This window comes from Manihot esculenta, chromosome 14 (genome assembly GCF_001659605.2).
Source record: "Manihot esculenta cultivar AM560-2 chromosome 14, M.esculenta_v8, whole genome shotgun sequence".
NCBI lineage: Eukaryota > Viridiplantae > Streptophyta > Magnoliopsida > Malpighiales > Euphorbiaceae > Manihot > Manihot esculenta.
The window spans coordinates 1,361,897-1,380,381 of record NC_035174.2 but is presented as its reverse complement, the minus strand read 5'-3'; the positions used below and the strand labels follow the sequence as shown (position 1 = coordinate 1,380,381).

Below are 18,485 nucleotides of genomic sequence, written 5' to 3'. Positions count from 1 at the left end.
AAAAAATTGATGATTTAAATTTTTTACAATAATTAGGTTAAAATTTTAATAATTATAAACTTAAAAAACAGTAAATTTTTGAAATTTGAATAATGCAATATACAATTGGAATTTATTTTGAAAATAACTGGACAATTGAATTATCGATGAAGTTAAAAATTATATAAATTTTTAAAAATATAAAATCTCATTATAATTAATGGAAACAGTTAAGGACTAAACTGTAAAGTATCAAATAACTAATTCAATTTTCATATAATTTATCAACTTCTTCTTCGACAAAAAAAAAAAAAAAAAAATCAACTTCTTCAATGAGATTTTTTCTTTTTTAATATTTAATTCTTCTGCCGAACTTAACCCAAACGGGCTTACGAGTGTCGTTTTGATGTCTTTGGAGAAAGTGAATCAGTTACTCGCAGGCTAGCTAGTTGGGGGGCCGAAGTTCCTAGGGTTTATCTCCTACTTCAAAAATCAAAACCCACAGGATTGATCTTCTTCAGTTCCTCGTTCGGTAGTTAAGCGTCCCTCTCTGCCAATCTTTATTCACAATGCCCCAAAACGAGAGTGTTCGCTTCACATCATCTTTGCTCAAAATTCCTTCTCTTCCTTCACAACAGCTGAAAAAACAACCATCACATCCACCACCTCCTCTCCCGTTCTTTTCTCATATCCTCAACTCTCAATTGGCCAATACTGTAATCTCTTTTACTAATTTCATCGACTCGCTCATAACTCGTTCTAGATTACATGTACCTCGCACTCCGGGTATCAGAATTCGGAGGTCTAACTTGTTTGCCAACTCACCTCTTACATGTTTAGCTTCATTGACACTTACCCGATCAACAGATTCAGCTCATTCCGAGTCGCATATAAAGTCGCCGATCCTCTGCTCGGCGTCATTGTCTTTGAGTCAACCTGCCGAACCGGCGGCTCCGGGCTCAGAAGCCTTGGTGACTCAGCAGAAAGGGAGTGGCGGTGGAGGTGCGCACTCAGCCAGTCGACACGACGAGGAGAGAGTTTTGATAAGCGAAGTATTGGTGAGGAACAAGGACGGCGAGGAGCTCGAGAGGAAGGACCTGGAAGCGGAGGCTGTGGCTGCATTGAAAGCGTGCCGGGCCAATTCGGCTCTCACGGTTCGCGAGGTTCAGGAGGATGTACACAGGATAATTGATAGTGGATATTTTTGCTCGTGTATGCCTGTCGCAGTAGATACCCGCGATGGTATAAGATTGGTGTTTCAGGTAGGCAAATTCCATATCAACTTAACTTTTACACCGTCAAATGACTAGCATTTTAGAGTTGGTGCTAAGTGTTAACGGATGAAAAGAAAAAAAAATAATGCGGCAAAATGGTTTTAAATGTTGATGTGATGATTTTGAAAGTGAATGAGGTAGGGAGACGATGACTTTGGTGCCGAGCATATATTTATGTCTTTCTTAAACATAATTGGTATCCCCTTTCGTTTAGGTATAAAACGTTTGTACTATAGTATTATTGTTCAGAGGAGTCTAAGAACTTGAAAATAAGCTGCTCATTGTAGTGTGGGATTTAACAACGCGAATATGTGGTGCAACAAAAGGGAACAATATTGATATGCAGTTTCACTCTCTCATTTTCTCTCATTTCATAAAAACGATTCTTGAACCTTTCTCCAACTGAGGGTCGGTTTAACTGCAAATCATTAGTAAACCTATCTTTACTTTTCGGTTAGAATGCAAATTTATGTACAGAAACACGTTTCTTGTTGTGACTTGAATTAATGACTAATATTGCTTTCTTGTGGCATAAGGTAGAACCAAACCAGGAGTTCCATGGGTTGGTATGTGAAGGAGCCAGTGTTCTTCCAGCGAAGTTTCTGGAGGATGCTTTTCGAGATGGATATGGTAGGTTTTCTTTTGTCTTTAAATTTTTATTTTTATAAGAAAAACCTTTGTGCTAGGTTTCTAGCAGTGTGTCTGGCATGCACATAGGTGTGCCTTTCCTTTGACTTTTCCTTCTTCCTCCTCCTACCCTCTTTCTCATCTCCTAATATTATGGATGCCAGTATCTACTCCATCTATTTTTCTTGATTGCTACATTATACACATCCTCTCTTGTAATATGTTATGATTCTTACATGTGGGTATATCCTTGTAACTTATGATGCTGCATTTTAGATCTTTTAATAGGATTCATTAGTTTTGATTTTGATGTCAAGCTGTGCAGGAAAAGTGGTAAATATCAGGCATTTGGATGATGTTATAACTTCCATCAATGGCTGGTACATGGAGCGTGGTCTCTTCGGATTGGTTAGTGCTTCATCTATCTTGACATTTGTATTTTAACGCTTCTTGTAATTAGACCCCAAGGTTATCTGGTTTATGATTACAGCTTCTATATAATTAGGCATTCTCTTTATTGTTATTTTAGGTTTCAGGAGTTGAGATCCTTTCTGGGGGTATTATAAGGTTACAAGTTGCAGAAGCTGAGGTGAACAACATTTCCATACGTTTCCTTGACAGGAAAACGTAAGTGTTCCATCAAGTTGCATTAACTTTGCATTTGTCTGCTGGTATGTGCTCTTGCACATACTGACAAAGCCCTAGGATTCATGATTGATATGTTCTTTGTTGCTTTCTCCAGTGGTGAACCAACTAAAGGGAAGACAAAACCTGAAACAATACTTAGACAACTTACAACTAAGAAGGGACAGGTAATTCTGGTCCCCGCTAGTTGTTCTTCACAGCATTACTTTGAGAAAGTATGATGATGGTTACATCTGCAATAACCCCTTCGTAGGTCTACAGCATGCTTCAAGGAAAAAGAGATGTAGATACTGTGTTAACCATGGGAATCATGGAAGATGTTAGCATCATTCCCCAACCTGCTGGAGGTGAAACACGTTCTTGTTCATTTTGAAGTATATCATGATAACTATTCATGTGCAACATCACATTCTGTGACATAATTTGGTATTGAAGTCCTGAAATGTACTGGTAGACCCTTTATTTTCTTTCATTGTTTTCAACTACATATATGCCTGATTTCAAACTTTGCATGCCCAGAAAGCCTTTTTGAGAGATCCACACAGAGAACATTTCAGAAAATAAAAGTAAAAAATATGGTTGTTGATTCTAATTGGTTGAAATCTCAAACAAAAAAAGGGAGTTTAGTCTGCCTGATCCTGAGGACGTATAGTGAAGGAGGAGGAAATGAAGGAGGATTAGAGTTATGATTATGCCTTAACTAGTAACATCTTCTTTTCCTGCTACTCTAGCTATTCTAGAAACTAAACAAAGTCTCCACTTCAAGTTTTGTTTGATCTAGAAGGACTTTTCACTTATGAATAGATGGGCAACACTTGGTTATGTGGAGTCTTTGCTCTCAATTCACTAGGTATAGTTAACTACTGCGAACAATTGTCACTGGATTTAAAACTAGCCCTGCCTTAGATGGGGACTGGACTGACTGCTAGATAGATAGTTAGCTCTATTTTCCTTCGAAAGTGAGTTATAAACTTTCTGCGCTTGAAGGGCAACAGCCTCTAATTTTTTTTTCCTGACATCATGTCAACAGTCTTAAATCAGTTTGACATATGTATTTATTGATATCACTTGATGAATCAAATGTCAAATGGACAAATCTCCTCTGAATTTCAATTTGCTGGTTGAATTTGATTAGAGATTTATTGTTGCTTATGTGTTTCTTCTGGTTATATGTGCTGTCAATATAACGTTCGCGTATTTGAGTGGAAGTGCTTTTCTTCTGCACATGTGCTTTTTTATTGTTATTTTTTAACCTTTTCATTTGAAAATTAACACAATTGCCTACTTTTTCTTTGTATAGACACTGGTAAAGTTGATTTGGTGATGAATGTTGTTGAACGCCCAAGTGGAGGTTTCTCTGCTGGTGGAGGTATATCCAGTGGGTAGGTGATACTAATGCATATGGTGCTGGTGCCAATGCTACTTGGTGTTATCGTGTGTATTAAATTTATATTTGTGGTATATTAGAAACACCGTATACTGATTATATTGCAATTTTTTAGGATTACTAGTGGCCCTTTATCAGGACTTATTGGAAGGTAATGTCACAGAATACCTGATTGCTTCTATTTTCTTGTTTTGCTTTATGTAAATTATCCGTCATGACTTGTTAGGTTTGGACATTTATTTGTTGCTCCTCTTGGGGGATCTCTTGACAGTTGAAAAGGAAAATGATGTGTTGGACAATTTATTTTGATCCGGTTATCTCTATGTGCTTTTTCAACCATGACTTGCTAGGTTTAAGCCTATCAGAATGCATTCTGATTCTGATCCTTACTTGCTTTGCATCTAATCATGTTCTAATATTGGAAAACTAGCTCTTATCAATCTATTATTCTTTTAATCACATTTGGCTTGGTCAATGTATATGCTAATGGTTCGATTCTTCGAAGGCAGAAGTAAATAGTAATTATTGGGTACGTTATTATTCAGAAACTCTTTATACTTGATGGTAATATCATTTAAATTAAGAAGCCTCCCCTTTGATCCTATTTATACTCTTGGAAAAAGCTAAGATTTTATGAAGGCATTCAGTGAGAAAGCTCACATGTTTCATTTCCCATGGCATTGCCAAATGGGGATCTGGAGAAAACACCTTTCAATATTTATGTTAAGGTGCTGCTTTCAAGAATCTTTATGTGTGTAATATACCACGATTCACTAATTTGTTCCCTTGTGGTTGCAAGTTCTTTGCCAGAGCCCCAAGCAGTGCTTCTTGACACATAACAATTGTCATCTTTCTTTAATTTTTTTTATTAGTTTACAATATTGATATCCTTTGATGTGTGAGAAGTGTTAAAAAAATGGGCGATGAAAAAAACACTTCTTTTTTATTCATGCAATATAAACTTTATCTTTCATACTTCTGGTAATGACATCTATTGTTAAACTACAATCACATGGCAACTTATGAGCAGCTGTTTCACCTCATAGTTACTCTTTGTCTGTTGCAGCTTCACCTATTCTCATAGAAATGTTTTTGGAAGAAATCAGAAACTCAATATTTCCTTGGAGAGAGGCCAAATTGACTCAATATTTCGCATAAACTACACAGACCCATGGATTCAAGGTGATGACAAGAGAACATCTAGAACAATTATGGTCCAGGTATATATATGCACTTTTTTTTTCTGCATTCTTGTGTCAGTTATAGTAGTCTGGTGATGGGAATTTATGGTGCATTCCTTATTAGAATTCAAGAACACCAGGGAATCTCGTCCATGGTAACCAACCTGGTAATACCAGTCTTACCATTGGCCGTGTTATTGCTGGTGTAGAATTCAGTCGACCACTAAGGCCAAAGTGGAGTGGAACTGCTGGACTTATTTTTCAGGTACTTCACTAACATCATTGAACTTGGCTTGTAATAATGATATTGAGATCAATCTGTTGCTTGGCTGCTTCTCTCTCTCTCTTCCAGTTTAATCTGCATTGTTTACTTCCTTTTATTCCAATATCACAGCATGCTGGTGCTCGTGATGAAAAAGGAAATCCAATCATTAAGGACCACTATAGCAGCCCTCTTACTGCGAGGTATGCATCTCTGATAGTTTGATATCATGAATCTAGGAATTTTGTATCCATGGTTTGATTTTGTGATGGTTTAATATATTTCTAATTTGGTGTTCTTTGTTTACCTGTTTTGTTGGTGCAGTGGCAAGACTCATGATGATATGCTACTAGCTAAATTTGAAAGTGTATATACTGGTTCTGGCGACCATGGTTCTTCAATGGTTAGTCATCTATAGTTTAGGGTTCTGACCCCTTTATCTGGAGATAGTTTAGAGAGAGGGAGTGACTTCGTCAGTATTAGTTTCTGATGCATCCATGGGCCATAATTTTTATCCTTGCAGTTTGTATTGAATGTAGAACAAGGACTTCCTCTTTGGCCTGAATGGCTATTCTTTAACAGAGTAAATGCACGTGCTAGAAAAGGCATAGAAATCGGTCCTGCTCTCTTTCTTGTAAGGTATCATGTCTATCTGTAATCTTTTCTTAATTGGAAAATGATGTAACATTATTAGTCTGAAACCAAAACTGATACATGAGTGGATGGCAAAAACAGATGCATCAGAAGCGTTTGACAAAATCGAGATGCAAATTTATTCAATTTCAGCTCCATATCAGCTGGCAGCCAGGGCTATTTGGCTAGAATGGAATACTTGATAAACCAACAGGGTCCATATAAAGGGTTTTTTCTTCAAGAAAATAAGTTCGGCAGGAGATAAATTTGAAAATAAGCATATAAGCTTTTAGAATAACCTACATTAGCTATAGGAATGGCTTACTAACAAATCATAGGCATCGAATCTGGTGATGCATCATTCCACAATTTATGCATGTCAATTCACTGTGCTGCATACACAAAGGACTAAAGGAAGAAAATTGATCATTTCCTTCCAAAATAAGATGATGTGGTTTCTTCAGTAACTATTTTCCTAGAGAAGTCCTTGATATTTAAGATAAGGAGGTTTCTTTGAGGAGGTTACCTGAGAAGTGGCATCCAATCTGCTGACTTTCTTAACTCTCAGGAGCCAACTATCATGTTCATTAAGCTCCTGATAAGCAGCTTAGTATTCAAAATTGCCCAATATTTTCCATGGTTCTAAAAATATTGCAATTTTATCCTATGTTCCTGAGAATCAATCGTTGTCCTGAAGCGTATGCTTGCGTCATAAAAAAAAAACATTTTCTTCTAGTCTGCCTGATTGAATTTCATTTTATGGGAATTTTTAGTGAATATAATCTGATTCAGCTTGCTGACTTGCTTGTGTATTCATTTCTAGTTTGTCTGGTGGCCATGTGGTGGGTAATTTCTCCCCTCATGAAGCATTTGCCATAGGTGGAACAAACAGTGTGAGAGGATATGAAGAAGGCGCTGTCGGTTCTGGTCGATCTTACTCTGTTGGCTCTGGTGAAATTTCTTTCCCTGTGGTAAGTGCTGCTGTCTTCTTTTCTTTTTTTTTTTTTTTCCTTTGGTAAACCTGGTATCATTTACTTGTGGATATACAATCAATTATATTTCTTTCCCTACATGTGCTTTGCTTGATGAGGTGCAAGCTTTCCTCGATTGCTCCCGTAAGCTAAATATATTTAAAAAGGTTTATTCAATGATCCTTTTGCTTTTCTGTTTTGTAGTTGGGGCCAGTGGAAGGAGTTCTCTTTGCTGACTATGGAACTGATCTGGGATCTGGGCCCACTGTGCCTGGTAAGTCTTTCGCGATTTTCTATCTGCTGTTTAGAAGTAAATAATGTTATATTAGAAGGGTGGAAAGATGGACTCTGGTTCTGTAATATTCATGGTCAGGAAGGGATAAGGACTGGAAATGTGCATCTTCCAGGAGTTGAATGTCCTGCATAATACCTCTTCTATTGACGCAACAGTATATGTAGGATGGGGTTTAACTTTGACCAAAATGACTAACGGGGTTTAGCATGTCAAGCTTCGTTTCCTAAGCATCAGGGTCCATGGCACCTGGCCTCAGCGGCTTATTATGGAAGTTTAATGGTCAAGGGAGAATGCATTCATTTATGCTCATCTATGAAGTAGGAAGCTAAGTCACTATGGGGCATCTGACGTTTAACTCTTTTAAGAGTAATATGCAGGGCATACTTAAATGAGAGTTTCAGTATCTGAATCAGCTTAATTTGATTCTTCGAACTGTGTATTGATTTCTTTTTTCGACAATGATTATTACTGGTTATTTTCACTTAATGCTATAGTTATTAGTGAAGTGCACATTAAAACTTTCTTCTTATCCTATGGGTATTTTTATTCTTTATCAGGTGATCCTGCTGGGGCGAGGCTGAAGCCTGGAAGTGGATATGGATATGGCTTTGGCATCAGAGTGGACTCCCCTTTAGGCCCTTTGCGTCTCGAATATGCATTTAATGATAGGCATGCCAAGAGGTTTCACTTTGGAGTTGGTCACCGAAATTAATGCCATATTGCATCACCATATTTTTACTTGGGTGTTTTCCCCCTTTGGTACAGACCCTAAAGGCCTGATAGGTTTTGAATTTATGAAGGTGCATTTATTGTCTCAATATCAATTTGACTTGTGTATTATCTGGATTCTGGACGTAATTAAGAGCTTGTTTAGGGCTAAAGCGCTATTATGAAAAAGCATAATCAAAGATGATATCGGGTAAACAGTTTGGAATTTTTATTTTCAATAATAGCTGTAAGAGTAATGCTAAGCAGACCTTGAAGGAGGGGAGAGATGGCGTCAAATCTCTAGGGCAATGCAATGGATTTGATGTTTTCAAAGTGAAGTCTTGCAAATGCCATTCAGCATTCATCTAGGGTTCTTTAGAGGCAATTGCTTTTGCTTATCCTTGCAGACCTTGTAATGGTAGCTTGAATCATTGTCGACAGCATTCATCCTTGAAAATAAATGTAGTTTTTTATTGGAAGTATCATGTCCTTGTATTCTTTGAGCTAAAAAACCTTGTGCAAGTTAATGCTATTTTTGTATGGAGGAAAAAAAAATTCTAAAAACAATAATTTTCGTACTTCTGTAGTATTGTTTGAGCTGAAAACTTAAGCTTGTTAAGGCTATATTTGTATTGTGGAAAAAAAAAAATTCTTTATATATTAGAATATTTAGAAAAACTGTCAATGAATTTAAAAAAGAATTATTTTTTTATATCTTTTAAAAATTTTATAAACATCAGTAGTTGTAAATGAAAATAAAAAGAATGGAACTATCATTATGTGAAAGATTATTTAATTTTGCTAAAATCAATTTTAAATAAAAGTTTTTAACTGCCCGTAATTTACCACATAAAAGGAATTGAAAACCACTGATCAATCATTACACTAAAGGATGGGGAACTGAAACTATAAATGTAAGTTTGGTTTGATTGGTACAATAGGTTCTTTTTTAAATTCATTACAGTTCAATATGATTCTTCAGTTTTTAAGTTTAACAGATAAGTTTTTTTTAATTCAAATTGGTTTAGCTCGTTATTTGATTGAATTACAAATGTGGATCAGTTTGAGATTTAATTTGCTGATTGTAGTCCAGCCAGCTTGTTCGATCCGAGTCGATAATAGAAAGTATAATAAGGACAAATTTAGCTTTTAATTTTGCTGGTGAATTACTTTATTAAGCTCAGAAACGCGTTGATCTGATTGTACCAATGCCACTTTTGCTTCTCATGTGGCCATCTCACAAGCCTTTATTTAAAATTGTAGTTGAACAATTAAAAAGTTAGTTTAAAATATCTTGTAATAATTATATCAATAACAATATTTGAAAATTATTTTACTATTTCAAAAGTTTTCTGATTAAAATATATTAGCTAAAATTAAAATTAAAATTAAAATTTGTTATAAATATTTTTGAAATAGTATTGTTTTTAACAAGAAGTAATTCGAACCCTAAAATGCCATGCCTTTTGTCCTCTCTAATGTGATATTTTTGAAAAGTTTCTTTTTTTTAAAAAGAAAAAAATACTCTATCATTTTGTAGAGTATTGATTATTTTTTTAATTTTATTATTATCTTTATTACATGTAGTAATTATTTCTATATTTTTTAAAAATTTATTTTATAATTTTTCTCTCCTAATTTTTTAAACTTTTCTAGTCATATATTAATAAAAGGAAAATTATTTGAATTAAAGTATTTATGAGGGATAAGTGTACTCCATCAAATTAATAAGTGATAATCTGCAATCCAGAAACATAGGGTTTTACAAGGAATTTGTAAGTTTGGTCTGAGAGGAGGGTGCTCCTTTCCTTTTATTCTTTTCATTGGTCTGTCAGTGACGTGTAATAGCCTCACTGCCATTGGGCCACCTGTCTCTGCCATACGGATACGGTCGTACGGAGATATCAGATATCTGTTCTATGCGTAACGGCCATTTAATTCTCCCTTTTAGCACGCGGGTTAACCGAACAGTTCGGGGCTGGGCCGGTAATCCTCATTTTGCTAAGCTTCCAGGCTGGGCTCGGGAAGAGAAGGCTGGGTCCTGAGAAAAGCCCGATCTCAAGGGTGAATGGGCTGGGTCTTCTCACTCGTGGGACTTTGCGGGTCCCGAGCCAGCCCTGTCACTGTGGGTTCGACCTGTCACTATGGGCTAGACCTCTCACCAGGGTAGTGAAACCCAACCGGCATCCATTGCCCCTTTACCTTCTCATCAGTTATTACATGAATGATGGGAGGGTAAACGCCGAGGACCCATTATGACCGTGCGACCCAAGGACTGCTTCCCTTAAAACGTCTTTTCTTCTCTCTCTTTTCTCTTTACTATTTCAAAATTTCGAATTTTCTTAGCTTTTACAGAATCCTTCTTCTCCTCTGTTCTCTGCGCGTTCTGCCTGTTCTGTCTTCCTGCCCCTATCATTTTCAAGGTACACTTCTCCTTTCACCATGGATAGCCCAAAACTTCCTGACGTCATTAATCTAGAGTCTAGTATCACCCCTTCTACTTTAAAAAATTTCTTTTCTCGGGAGTATTTGGACACTCCCCTTTATCATATTCGAGCTCCTTACCGGAATAAGAGGATCGTTCTTCCCGATCCTCCTCCTTCTGGCTTAATAGACCCCTAGAAAGATCTCAATCTAGTCTTTTTCGTCAAACAACGAGAATACGGTCTAACCTTCCCCTTTTCTCCTTTCTTCATTGAGGTCTTCCGGTACTTCGAGATAACCCCTCGAATGTTGGCTCCTAATTCCATTCTTTTCATGTGTTCTTTCGAATCTGTCTGTCTGAGCTAGGGGTTCACACCCACGGCGTGTCTCTTTATTACCTTTTTTAAGCTGGTTAGGGCAAGCCAAAACTTTTACTATTTTGCCCCTCGTGGAGGGCTGTCCATCTTCTCGGGTCATAAGGACTCGATAAAGGGCTGGGTGGAAGGATTCGCTGTGGTTAAGCTGAAGAAGGACTCCGGGTTGTCTTCGGAGGTGGAGCTCTCCTGGGAGGGTGTCCCTCTAGGCTGCAACGACCTGCCATAGCTAAGTCTTTCCGAGCAGGTCGAATACCTTCGACTGACTTCTGTTGAAAAGAAGTATGACGTCGAAAAGTGTATGTTTGTGTCCAGTCTTCAGGACTACAGGGCTGCGGGTATTTCCCCTCGTTTTAATTGCATGATTCCTTCCCCCTTGATTTTCCTTATGTGCTTTTTCTAACTTATGTTGATTTTGGATTTTTGCAGCTTCTTAAGTAGATATGGAAAAAATTAAGGCTCCTAGGAACTTCATCCTATCTTGGGAGAGTATGAATGTTGCTTTAGATGCCTTCCGAGCTGGGCGGTCTGTGTCGGAAGCCACTCAGGAGGTGGCCCAGGTCATCTCTTCCAGGTCGGCAGGTCGGTCTGCTCATCCTGTTTCAACTTCTTTCCGAGCTCTCAAGCCGAGCTCCCGAGGCGTCAGGTCTTCCAAGCCCTCCAGCCGTAGCAGTTCGAGCACACTCCCTCGATCTTCCCGCGCCGCTGGGTCCCGTCAGACCACCTCTGCGAGGACGGAAATTGCTCCACAGGTTACTGATAGGCCAGTTGAGGGTTCCGGGCTCGTGAGGGCAGATACTGCTTTGCCTTTCGAGGATGCCCCTGAGAGGAGGCTTGAGGCCTCTTTAGCTGATGGAAGGGCCCCCGAGAGTGGGGTCGAGGTCGCCCTAGCCAGCGAAGGCATCACAGGAGCTGCTGTCGAGGTCGCTTCTGCTAATGAGAACATCCCTAGAGGGAGGGTGAGTCTCGGCCGGTTGATGACGTTCCTCCCCCGGAGAAGGTCTCAGACGTCTTTGAGGGTGTTGCTGAGAGGGCTGCGAGTAAGCGTCCTCTTCCCTCGGACGCTCCTGCCCCTGTTCCCGTTCCCAATAAGTCTCGGGCCTCCAGGCGTCCATCTTTAGCCTTGCCTCCTCTCGAAAAAGAGAAGACTCCAGTGGTGCCCCTACTTTCTGCTCCGGACAACGACATACTGAATGTAGATGTAATACCCGGTTAGACCCCGGCACCGAAATTCCTACCTTCCGGCGGAATTTCCGTTGGAATCCGAAATTTCTCGGATGTCGGAGCTTTCTAGAAGGGTAAAATAAAGGTTTTCTAAAATATTTTTACATGTTTTATGGTTTTAATAAAGAAAGAAATTGAGTTTTGAAAGAAAAAGACCAAGGAAGAAAACCCAGGTTCGGCCGCCGAACATGGGGAGTTTGCGGAAGCACCTTTGGCCCCCGAAGGTGGTCTGGCCAGCCACCTATAAAAGGCCCCTTGTTCGAAAATAGGCGAGTTTTCTCTCTCTATTTTTGGGCATAGGTGAGATTTCGCCCTTCCATGGTTGATTTGTTGTTTTCCTTCAATCCCTTCAAGTTTTAATGAGTTTTTACTTGGTTTTGAAGATTTTTGAGCTCAAGATCAAGTTTTGAAGCTTGGAGACCCCCGGAGCTCGTTCCTCCACATCTCCAAGTTTGGTATCACATCTTCTCTCGATCTTCAAAAGGTAAGTGTAGATCATTCTCTTCTTTCATGTTTTAAGTAAGTTTTAAAAAGGGGTTAAGGATTTTGATGCATGTTTTAGAGTAGATGTAAATGTTAGGGTTTATGTTAGTTTTATGCTCAAATGTATGCTTTGTGATGTTTGTTGGGGTATAGGCTAGTTTTATGCCCCTATATGCTTGAAAATATGTTTATGCATGCTTTTGTGTATGTTGGTGTGAGTTGGAAGGTTTGGGGTGGCTGGATGTGCTTGTGAGGCTTGGGTTCTGCCCTTTGGAAGAGCTCAGGTTCGGCCGCCGAACCTACCTGGAGGCAGCTTTAGGCCGCCTAAACTCGCCCCTGAAAGTTTGGACTTTCGGCTCTGGAGGGGAGTTTCGGCCGCCGAACCTGCCCCCGAAAGTGCTTGACTTTCGGCTCTGGAGGGACCTTCGGCCGCCGAACTTGCAGCCGAAAGTCCCCTGTTCAGCCTTCCTTTGCCTGTTTTGCATGCATATTTTATGATGTTTTAGGGGGTTTTTGGGAAGATGTTTAGAGTTATGCTAGAGTATATTTGGTCCCTCATTTGAGTCCACCTGTGTAGGATCGGACCTGAGGAACCGAGGTGATCAGCAGTGAGATAGCTGCTTCAGAGTTAGTTTAGAGTCAGCCAGAGGTGAGTGGAACTAACTTAATCCTTTATTTCAAGAAAGCAAATGTTTTAAGCACGTTCATGCATCATGATATGTAATAGGTTGTTGGCATTAGAATTCACGAATATGACGCATTGCATTATTCATTGTGGGTGTGAATGGACAACAGGATGACCCATTAGCCCTCTAGATTTTATGCTATGTAACAGAAGTCCTGAAGAGCCCCACCGAGGGCTGAGCACAGAGCTTATGTATGTAACAGAAGTCCTGAGGAGCTCCACCGAGGGCCGGGCATAGAGTAGATGTAACAGCCCGAACGTGAACCCCGTCACTGTTACCGTTCACGGCCCAGGGCTATCCCTCGCCTGGCCTCTTGCCACCTCGGGCTTTCCACTGGCGTCGTGAACAGCTCTTAACATCCATTCACCCTCACGGGTTCCTGGCAGGATTTGTCCCCTTGGAAAATTTGGGCCAAATCCACTTGGGGAAGGATGCATTCGATGTAAGAACCCAAGGGGACAAATCCTGCCAGGAACCCGTGAGGGTGAATGGATGTTAAGGGCTGTTCACGACGCCAGTGGAAAGCCCGAGGTGGCAAGAGGCCAGGCGAGGGATAGCCCTGGGCCGTGAACGGTAACAGTGCCGGGGTTCACGTCCGGGCTGTTACAGTAGAGGGATTTTTGGGTCAGTCCATCCGTGATGTGAATTGTTTGTGCTGTGACGCATTCATAAAAGCATATGTTTATTATGATGTTTTTATAGTTCTGCTCACTGGGCTTTTGTAGCTCACCCCTCTCCCCTAACCCCCAGGTTAGCAGGTAGCTATGGGAAAGTCAGCAGGATTATGGTATAGTCTATGTAATAGTCTAGTAGTGGACATGAAGTGTAAGAATGATGTAATGTAATGTATTGTAATGTAAAGAAATGTATTGAGGCTTAGTATTGTGCTTGGCCCTAATGTTTATGGTAAATCCCTTTTTGTACATGATCTATATGAAATATTTTAATGATATGAAATGTTGAACCAAGCTTGATGTATAATATGTTGACCCACTAGAGCATTTGATGAGGGCTCTAGTATGGGGTTTTATGTTTATAGTATGGTGCATGCACAGGTCAAGCTTGGTATATGTGAAAGTTTAAAGTTTTTATGAAAATGTATGATCATGTATGGGATTTATCAGGTGTACAACATGTATAGTAGGCTTGCTACGGGTCCCGACGACCTTAAGTCGATCTGGATCCTAGCGCCGGTTGAGGTCCGGTTTCCGGATAGTTACAGCAGAGGACATCACCCATCAATCTCCAGCGAGCGTGGTTGCAGAGATACTACGGGAGAGGATGTTCGGTGGGATCACGGAGGCTTCAGACCCCCGCTTGCTTGCTCTCACTGGCCTTTTGGCCAGCTCTACTAGGGAGCAAGTAGCGTTCTGATCTCGTCCTCGGGGGGAGCTCGGAGACATTATCAGGGAAATACTCCTTATGGTAAGCTGTCCTTTCTGATTTCTGTTTTTATTTTAGTTTTCTTCGTTTCCTTATTCTAATAGTTTTCTTTTTGTGTTAGGTGATGGGTCTCTTCATGGAGGTAGATGCTCGTGACCACTCTCTTCGAGAATCTTTAGATCGCCGAATTGAGGAGGCACGCCTGGAGGAGAATCTGTCTGCCACCAATGATGCCCAAGGTAATCTCGCGGCGGCCTAGGAGCATTCCAAGTCCCTGCAGGCAGAGTTGTCTTATGCGCTGGAAGCCCTCAAAAGGGCTTATGAGGGGGCAACTGCGGCAGAACTTCGTCGTGATGAAGCTTTAAAACAACTGTCCTCCCTGGAAGAGATCCAGCAGGAGAGGGACGAGGCGGTGAGCCAAAGGGATGAGGTCCAGCATCAGCATGAGTCGCTGAAGGCAGATTTTGAGGGGGCTCGGACTCGCTATAACATCGTGATGGTCCAGAGAGATGAAGCTTTAGCTCGGATAGTGGTCTTCGAGCAAGAGCTGATCAAGCGTGCTGATAATGAAAAAGACCTGGTTCTGGCAGCAGAGGCATCTAGACTTCAAAACCAGCATCTCTGCTAGGAAGTCGAGGCTCTTAAGAAGAGGTGTTAAGCCCTGCTCGAGGATGCCAAGCATGCTGAAGATAGAGTCCAGTTGGAGTGTGAGGAACAATTAAGGGAGTATAAGGAGTCGGCAGAGCTGAAGAAGGAGATTGAGCAGGCCTGTGAAGCTCGTCTCCAAAGTTATAAGGACTCTTCTGAGTTGAAGGCCAAGATAGTTGAGGCCTGTGAGGCGCAACTTGCGAAATTCAAAGCCTCTGACGAGATGAAGAATGCAATATGGCACAAGGGCTTCCACATGTTCATCTCCGATTTCAATCGGGGCTTGAGGGAAGCCAGGCATGCCCCTTCCACCCCGCTAGCCCAACTCCGAGCTCTTGAGGTAGACTCTGATGGCGAGGAGGTGCGTTACGGGGAGGATGACAGACCCTTGCCTAAAAGAGTTTCTCACACTGCCACTGGTTCTCTTGAAGAGGGTACCGAGCTTGAGGAGGGAGATGGGCAGGAGACCGCTGGGCTTGAAGAGGAAGGTGCTGAGTCCCTGAGGGAAGATGCTGGACCTCAAGGAAAAGAGATAGTGCCCTTTGTGGGTACTGGGGGGTCTGGACAAGAGGGTGTCGGGCCTCCCAGAGATAGTAGTGTAGATAATAGTGATGTTCCTAGAAATGTAAGTCCTTTACGGACAATTTTTCCTCCAATAGTCTTAGATGATTGAACAGTATTTGTAATTTTTCTTCTACCTAATAGAATCTGTCTTTTGCCTATGTTTGTGCTTGGGTTGTTCTTGCTTTTTATTTTGCTGGATTTTCTGAGCAGTTTAATCTGGAAGAGTTAATCTTAAGGATAAACTTGTTAAACCGTACATTCATTTTCCAGGGACTAATTATACTAAGGAGTTTGGTTATACCAAGCTGACCATCCATGATGTCAATATCTTCACCTTTAACTTAATCCGATCTGGAACCTCAGCAATCGACTAACTTTTAACTTATAAGTTTTTCCAATCTCGCAAAGGCATTCCTATTAATTTTTTATTCTGTTGACTCGTCCATGATTTGAGATCGAATATATAATTTTCGTGTAATCAAAGTGAAACAGACCATGTACCTTTTAAAGTGATGAGCAAGGCCGGCCTCTTTGTTTTTAGTTCTGTGCAGATAGGAATTGAGGCTGAGGCCTTGTCTGCTCATGCCTTAGATTTCCTCTTGCTCCTTGGGTTAGAGGGAATTTGTGACTTCCACTTTATCCCTCTGGCTTTCCTGAATTTGGTTCTTTTCTTGCTTGATTTCTCCGAGCTCGGATTTAGGTATCTTAGCTCGCGTTTCAGCTCTTTCTAGACCTGCCCTATTCTCTTTTGATTTTTGAATTTGCTCAAGGTTTAGACCCTTTTGATCTTGAATGGGATCTAGGCACCTTAGGCTTGTCTCGTTCTTCTCCATCTCAACCGGTTTTGTGGTGCCGGGGGCACTTGGGGAGTCCGGTCACCTACCTCACTGAGGTCTTTAACGAGATTCAGGCACTTTGGCCTTACTGTCGCTTCATCATCTCAGCCGATTTTGTGGTGCCGGGGGCACTTGGGGAGCCCGGTCACCTACCTTACTAAGGTCTTGAACGAGATTCAGGCACTTTGGCCTTACTGTCGCTTCATCATCTCAGCCGGTTTTGTGGTGCCAGGGCGCTTGGGGAGCCCGGTCACCTACCTCACTAAGGTCTTGAACGAGATTCAGGCACTTTGGCCTTACTGTCGCTTCATCATCTCAGCCGGTTTTGTGGTGCCGGAGGCGCTTGGGGAGCCCGGTCACCTACCTCGCTGAGGTCTTGAACGAGATTCAGGCACTTTACCCTTACTGTCGCTTCATCATCTCAGCCGGTTTTGTGGTGCCGGGGGCACTTGGAGAGCCCGGTCACCTACCTCACTGAGGTCTTGAACGAGATTCAGGCACTTTGGCCTTACTGTCGCTTCATCATCTCAGCCAGTTTTATGGTGCCGGGGGCGCTTGGGGAGCCCTGTCACCTACCTCACTGAGGTCTTGAACAAGATTCAGGCACTTTGGCCTTACTGTCGCTTTATCATCTCAGTCGATTTTGTGATGCCGGGAGCACTTGGGGAGCCCGGTCACCTACCTCACTGAGGTCTTGAACGAGATTCAGGCACTTTGGCCTTACTGTCGCTTCATCATCTCAGCCGGTTTTATGGTGCCGGGGGCGCTTGGGGAGCCCAGTCACCTACCTCACTGAGGTCTTGAGCCTTTGTGCCTGTTTTATTTTTCTTTTTCGTTTCTTTCAATGGAAGCAATGTAAGTTATGGTAAATAACAAATTTGATGATAATAACGTTTACTTTATTCCCATGTTTCAAAATATAATCAATCCTCTTACATTTGGTAACATCTTAAGGGAAGTACCTTTTCAAATGTTGGATATTCCAAGCATGAGGCTCAGGGTTTCCTTGTATGTCCTCGATTCAATACACCCTTGGTTTGACCACTTTTATTATTATGAAAGGACCCTCCCAGGTCGGCGCCAGCTTTCCTACTGCCGCTCTCTTTCCAGTAGCTTCCAGATTTCTCAGAGCCAGATTCCTTACCTTTAGGCTTCTTTCTTGACCCTTTGATTGTAATAACGAGCCGCTCTTTGTTGCTAAGCGGCTGTACGGACTTGAGCTTCTTCTCTGACTTCTTCTAAGGCATCCAGGTTCCTTCTCAGTTTATCACTGTTGGCGTTCTCGTCATTGAACTGGACTCGATGTGTAGGGATTTGTAGCTCAATTGGAACTACGGCCTCAGTGCCAAATGCAAGTGCGAAAGGTTTCTCCTTGGTTGGCGTCCTGGGCGCGGTTCTGAATGCCCATAAAATACTGTTGAGCTCATCTGCCCAATTCCCCTTTGCTCCGTCCAATCGCTTTTTCAGCCCTTGGAGAATAGCTCTGTTGGTGACCTATGTTTGGCCGTTGGTTTGGGGATGGGCCATCGAGGAGAATTTATGCCAGATGCCCATATTTCTTGTAAATTTTTTGAAGGCGCTGCAGTTAAATTGTCTGCCGTTATCTGATATGAGCACCCTGGGTACCTCAAACCTGCAGATAATGTTGCCCCAAACGAAGTCTATCATTTTTCTCGTTGTGATAGTAGGGACTGCCTCAGCTTCTGGCCACTTTGAAAAGTATTCCACAGCCACTATCACAAACTTCTTCTGCCCAGTGGTCTTGGGAAAAGGTCCCAGGATATCTATGCCCCATTGAGAGAACGGCCATGGGCTGGATATGCTGGATTGAGGTGTGGCTGGCACGTTGATGGCGTTGGCAAATCTCTGGCATATATCGCATCTTCGGACAAACTCTTCAG

General features: G+C 41.4%; 1 protein-coding gene across 3 annotated transcripts; it reads left to right on the top strand.

Annotated features, from left to right (window-relative positions):
• The first annotated feature begins 347 nt into the window (after positions 1-347).
• Positions 348-8,441, top strand: LOC110599807 (outer envelope protein 80, chloroplastic). Of its 3 annotated transcripts, none has more exons than XM_043950454.1 (16): positions 349-1,241; positions 1,790-1,883; positions 2,206-2,288; positions 2,410-2,507; positions 2,623-2,692; positions 2,779-2,872; positions 3,826-3,907; positions 4,028-4,063; positions 4,979-5,132; positions 5,218-5,358; positions 5,488-5,558; positions 5,680-5,758; positions 5,879-5,994; positions 6,812-6,959; positions 7,164-7,233; positions 7,333-7,791. In XM_043950454.1, exons 1-16 carry the CDS (start codon positions 549-551, stop codon positions 7,371-7,373), a joined length of 2,070 nt encoding a protein of 689 aa, XP_043806389.1. In that variant the 5' UTR covers positions 349-548; the 3' UTR covers positions 7,374-7,791. The 3 variants fall into 3 exon arrangements, with proteins under 3 accessions (XP_021592076.1, XP_043806389.1, XP_021592075.1); XM_021736383.2 differs by lacking the exon at positions 7,333-7,791 and adding an exon at positions 7,812-8,441 and having other exon boundaries at positions 351-1,241; XM_021736384.2 differs by lacking the exons at positions 6,812-6,959; positions 7,164-7,233; positions 7,333-7,791 and adding an exon at positions 6,091-6,795 and having other exon boundaries at positions 348-1,241.
• Positions 8,442-18,485: the final 10,044 nt, after the last annotated feature.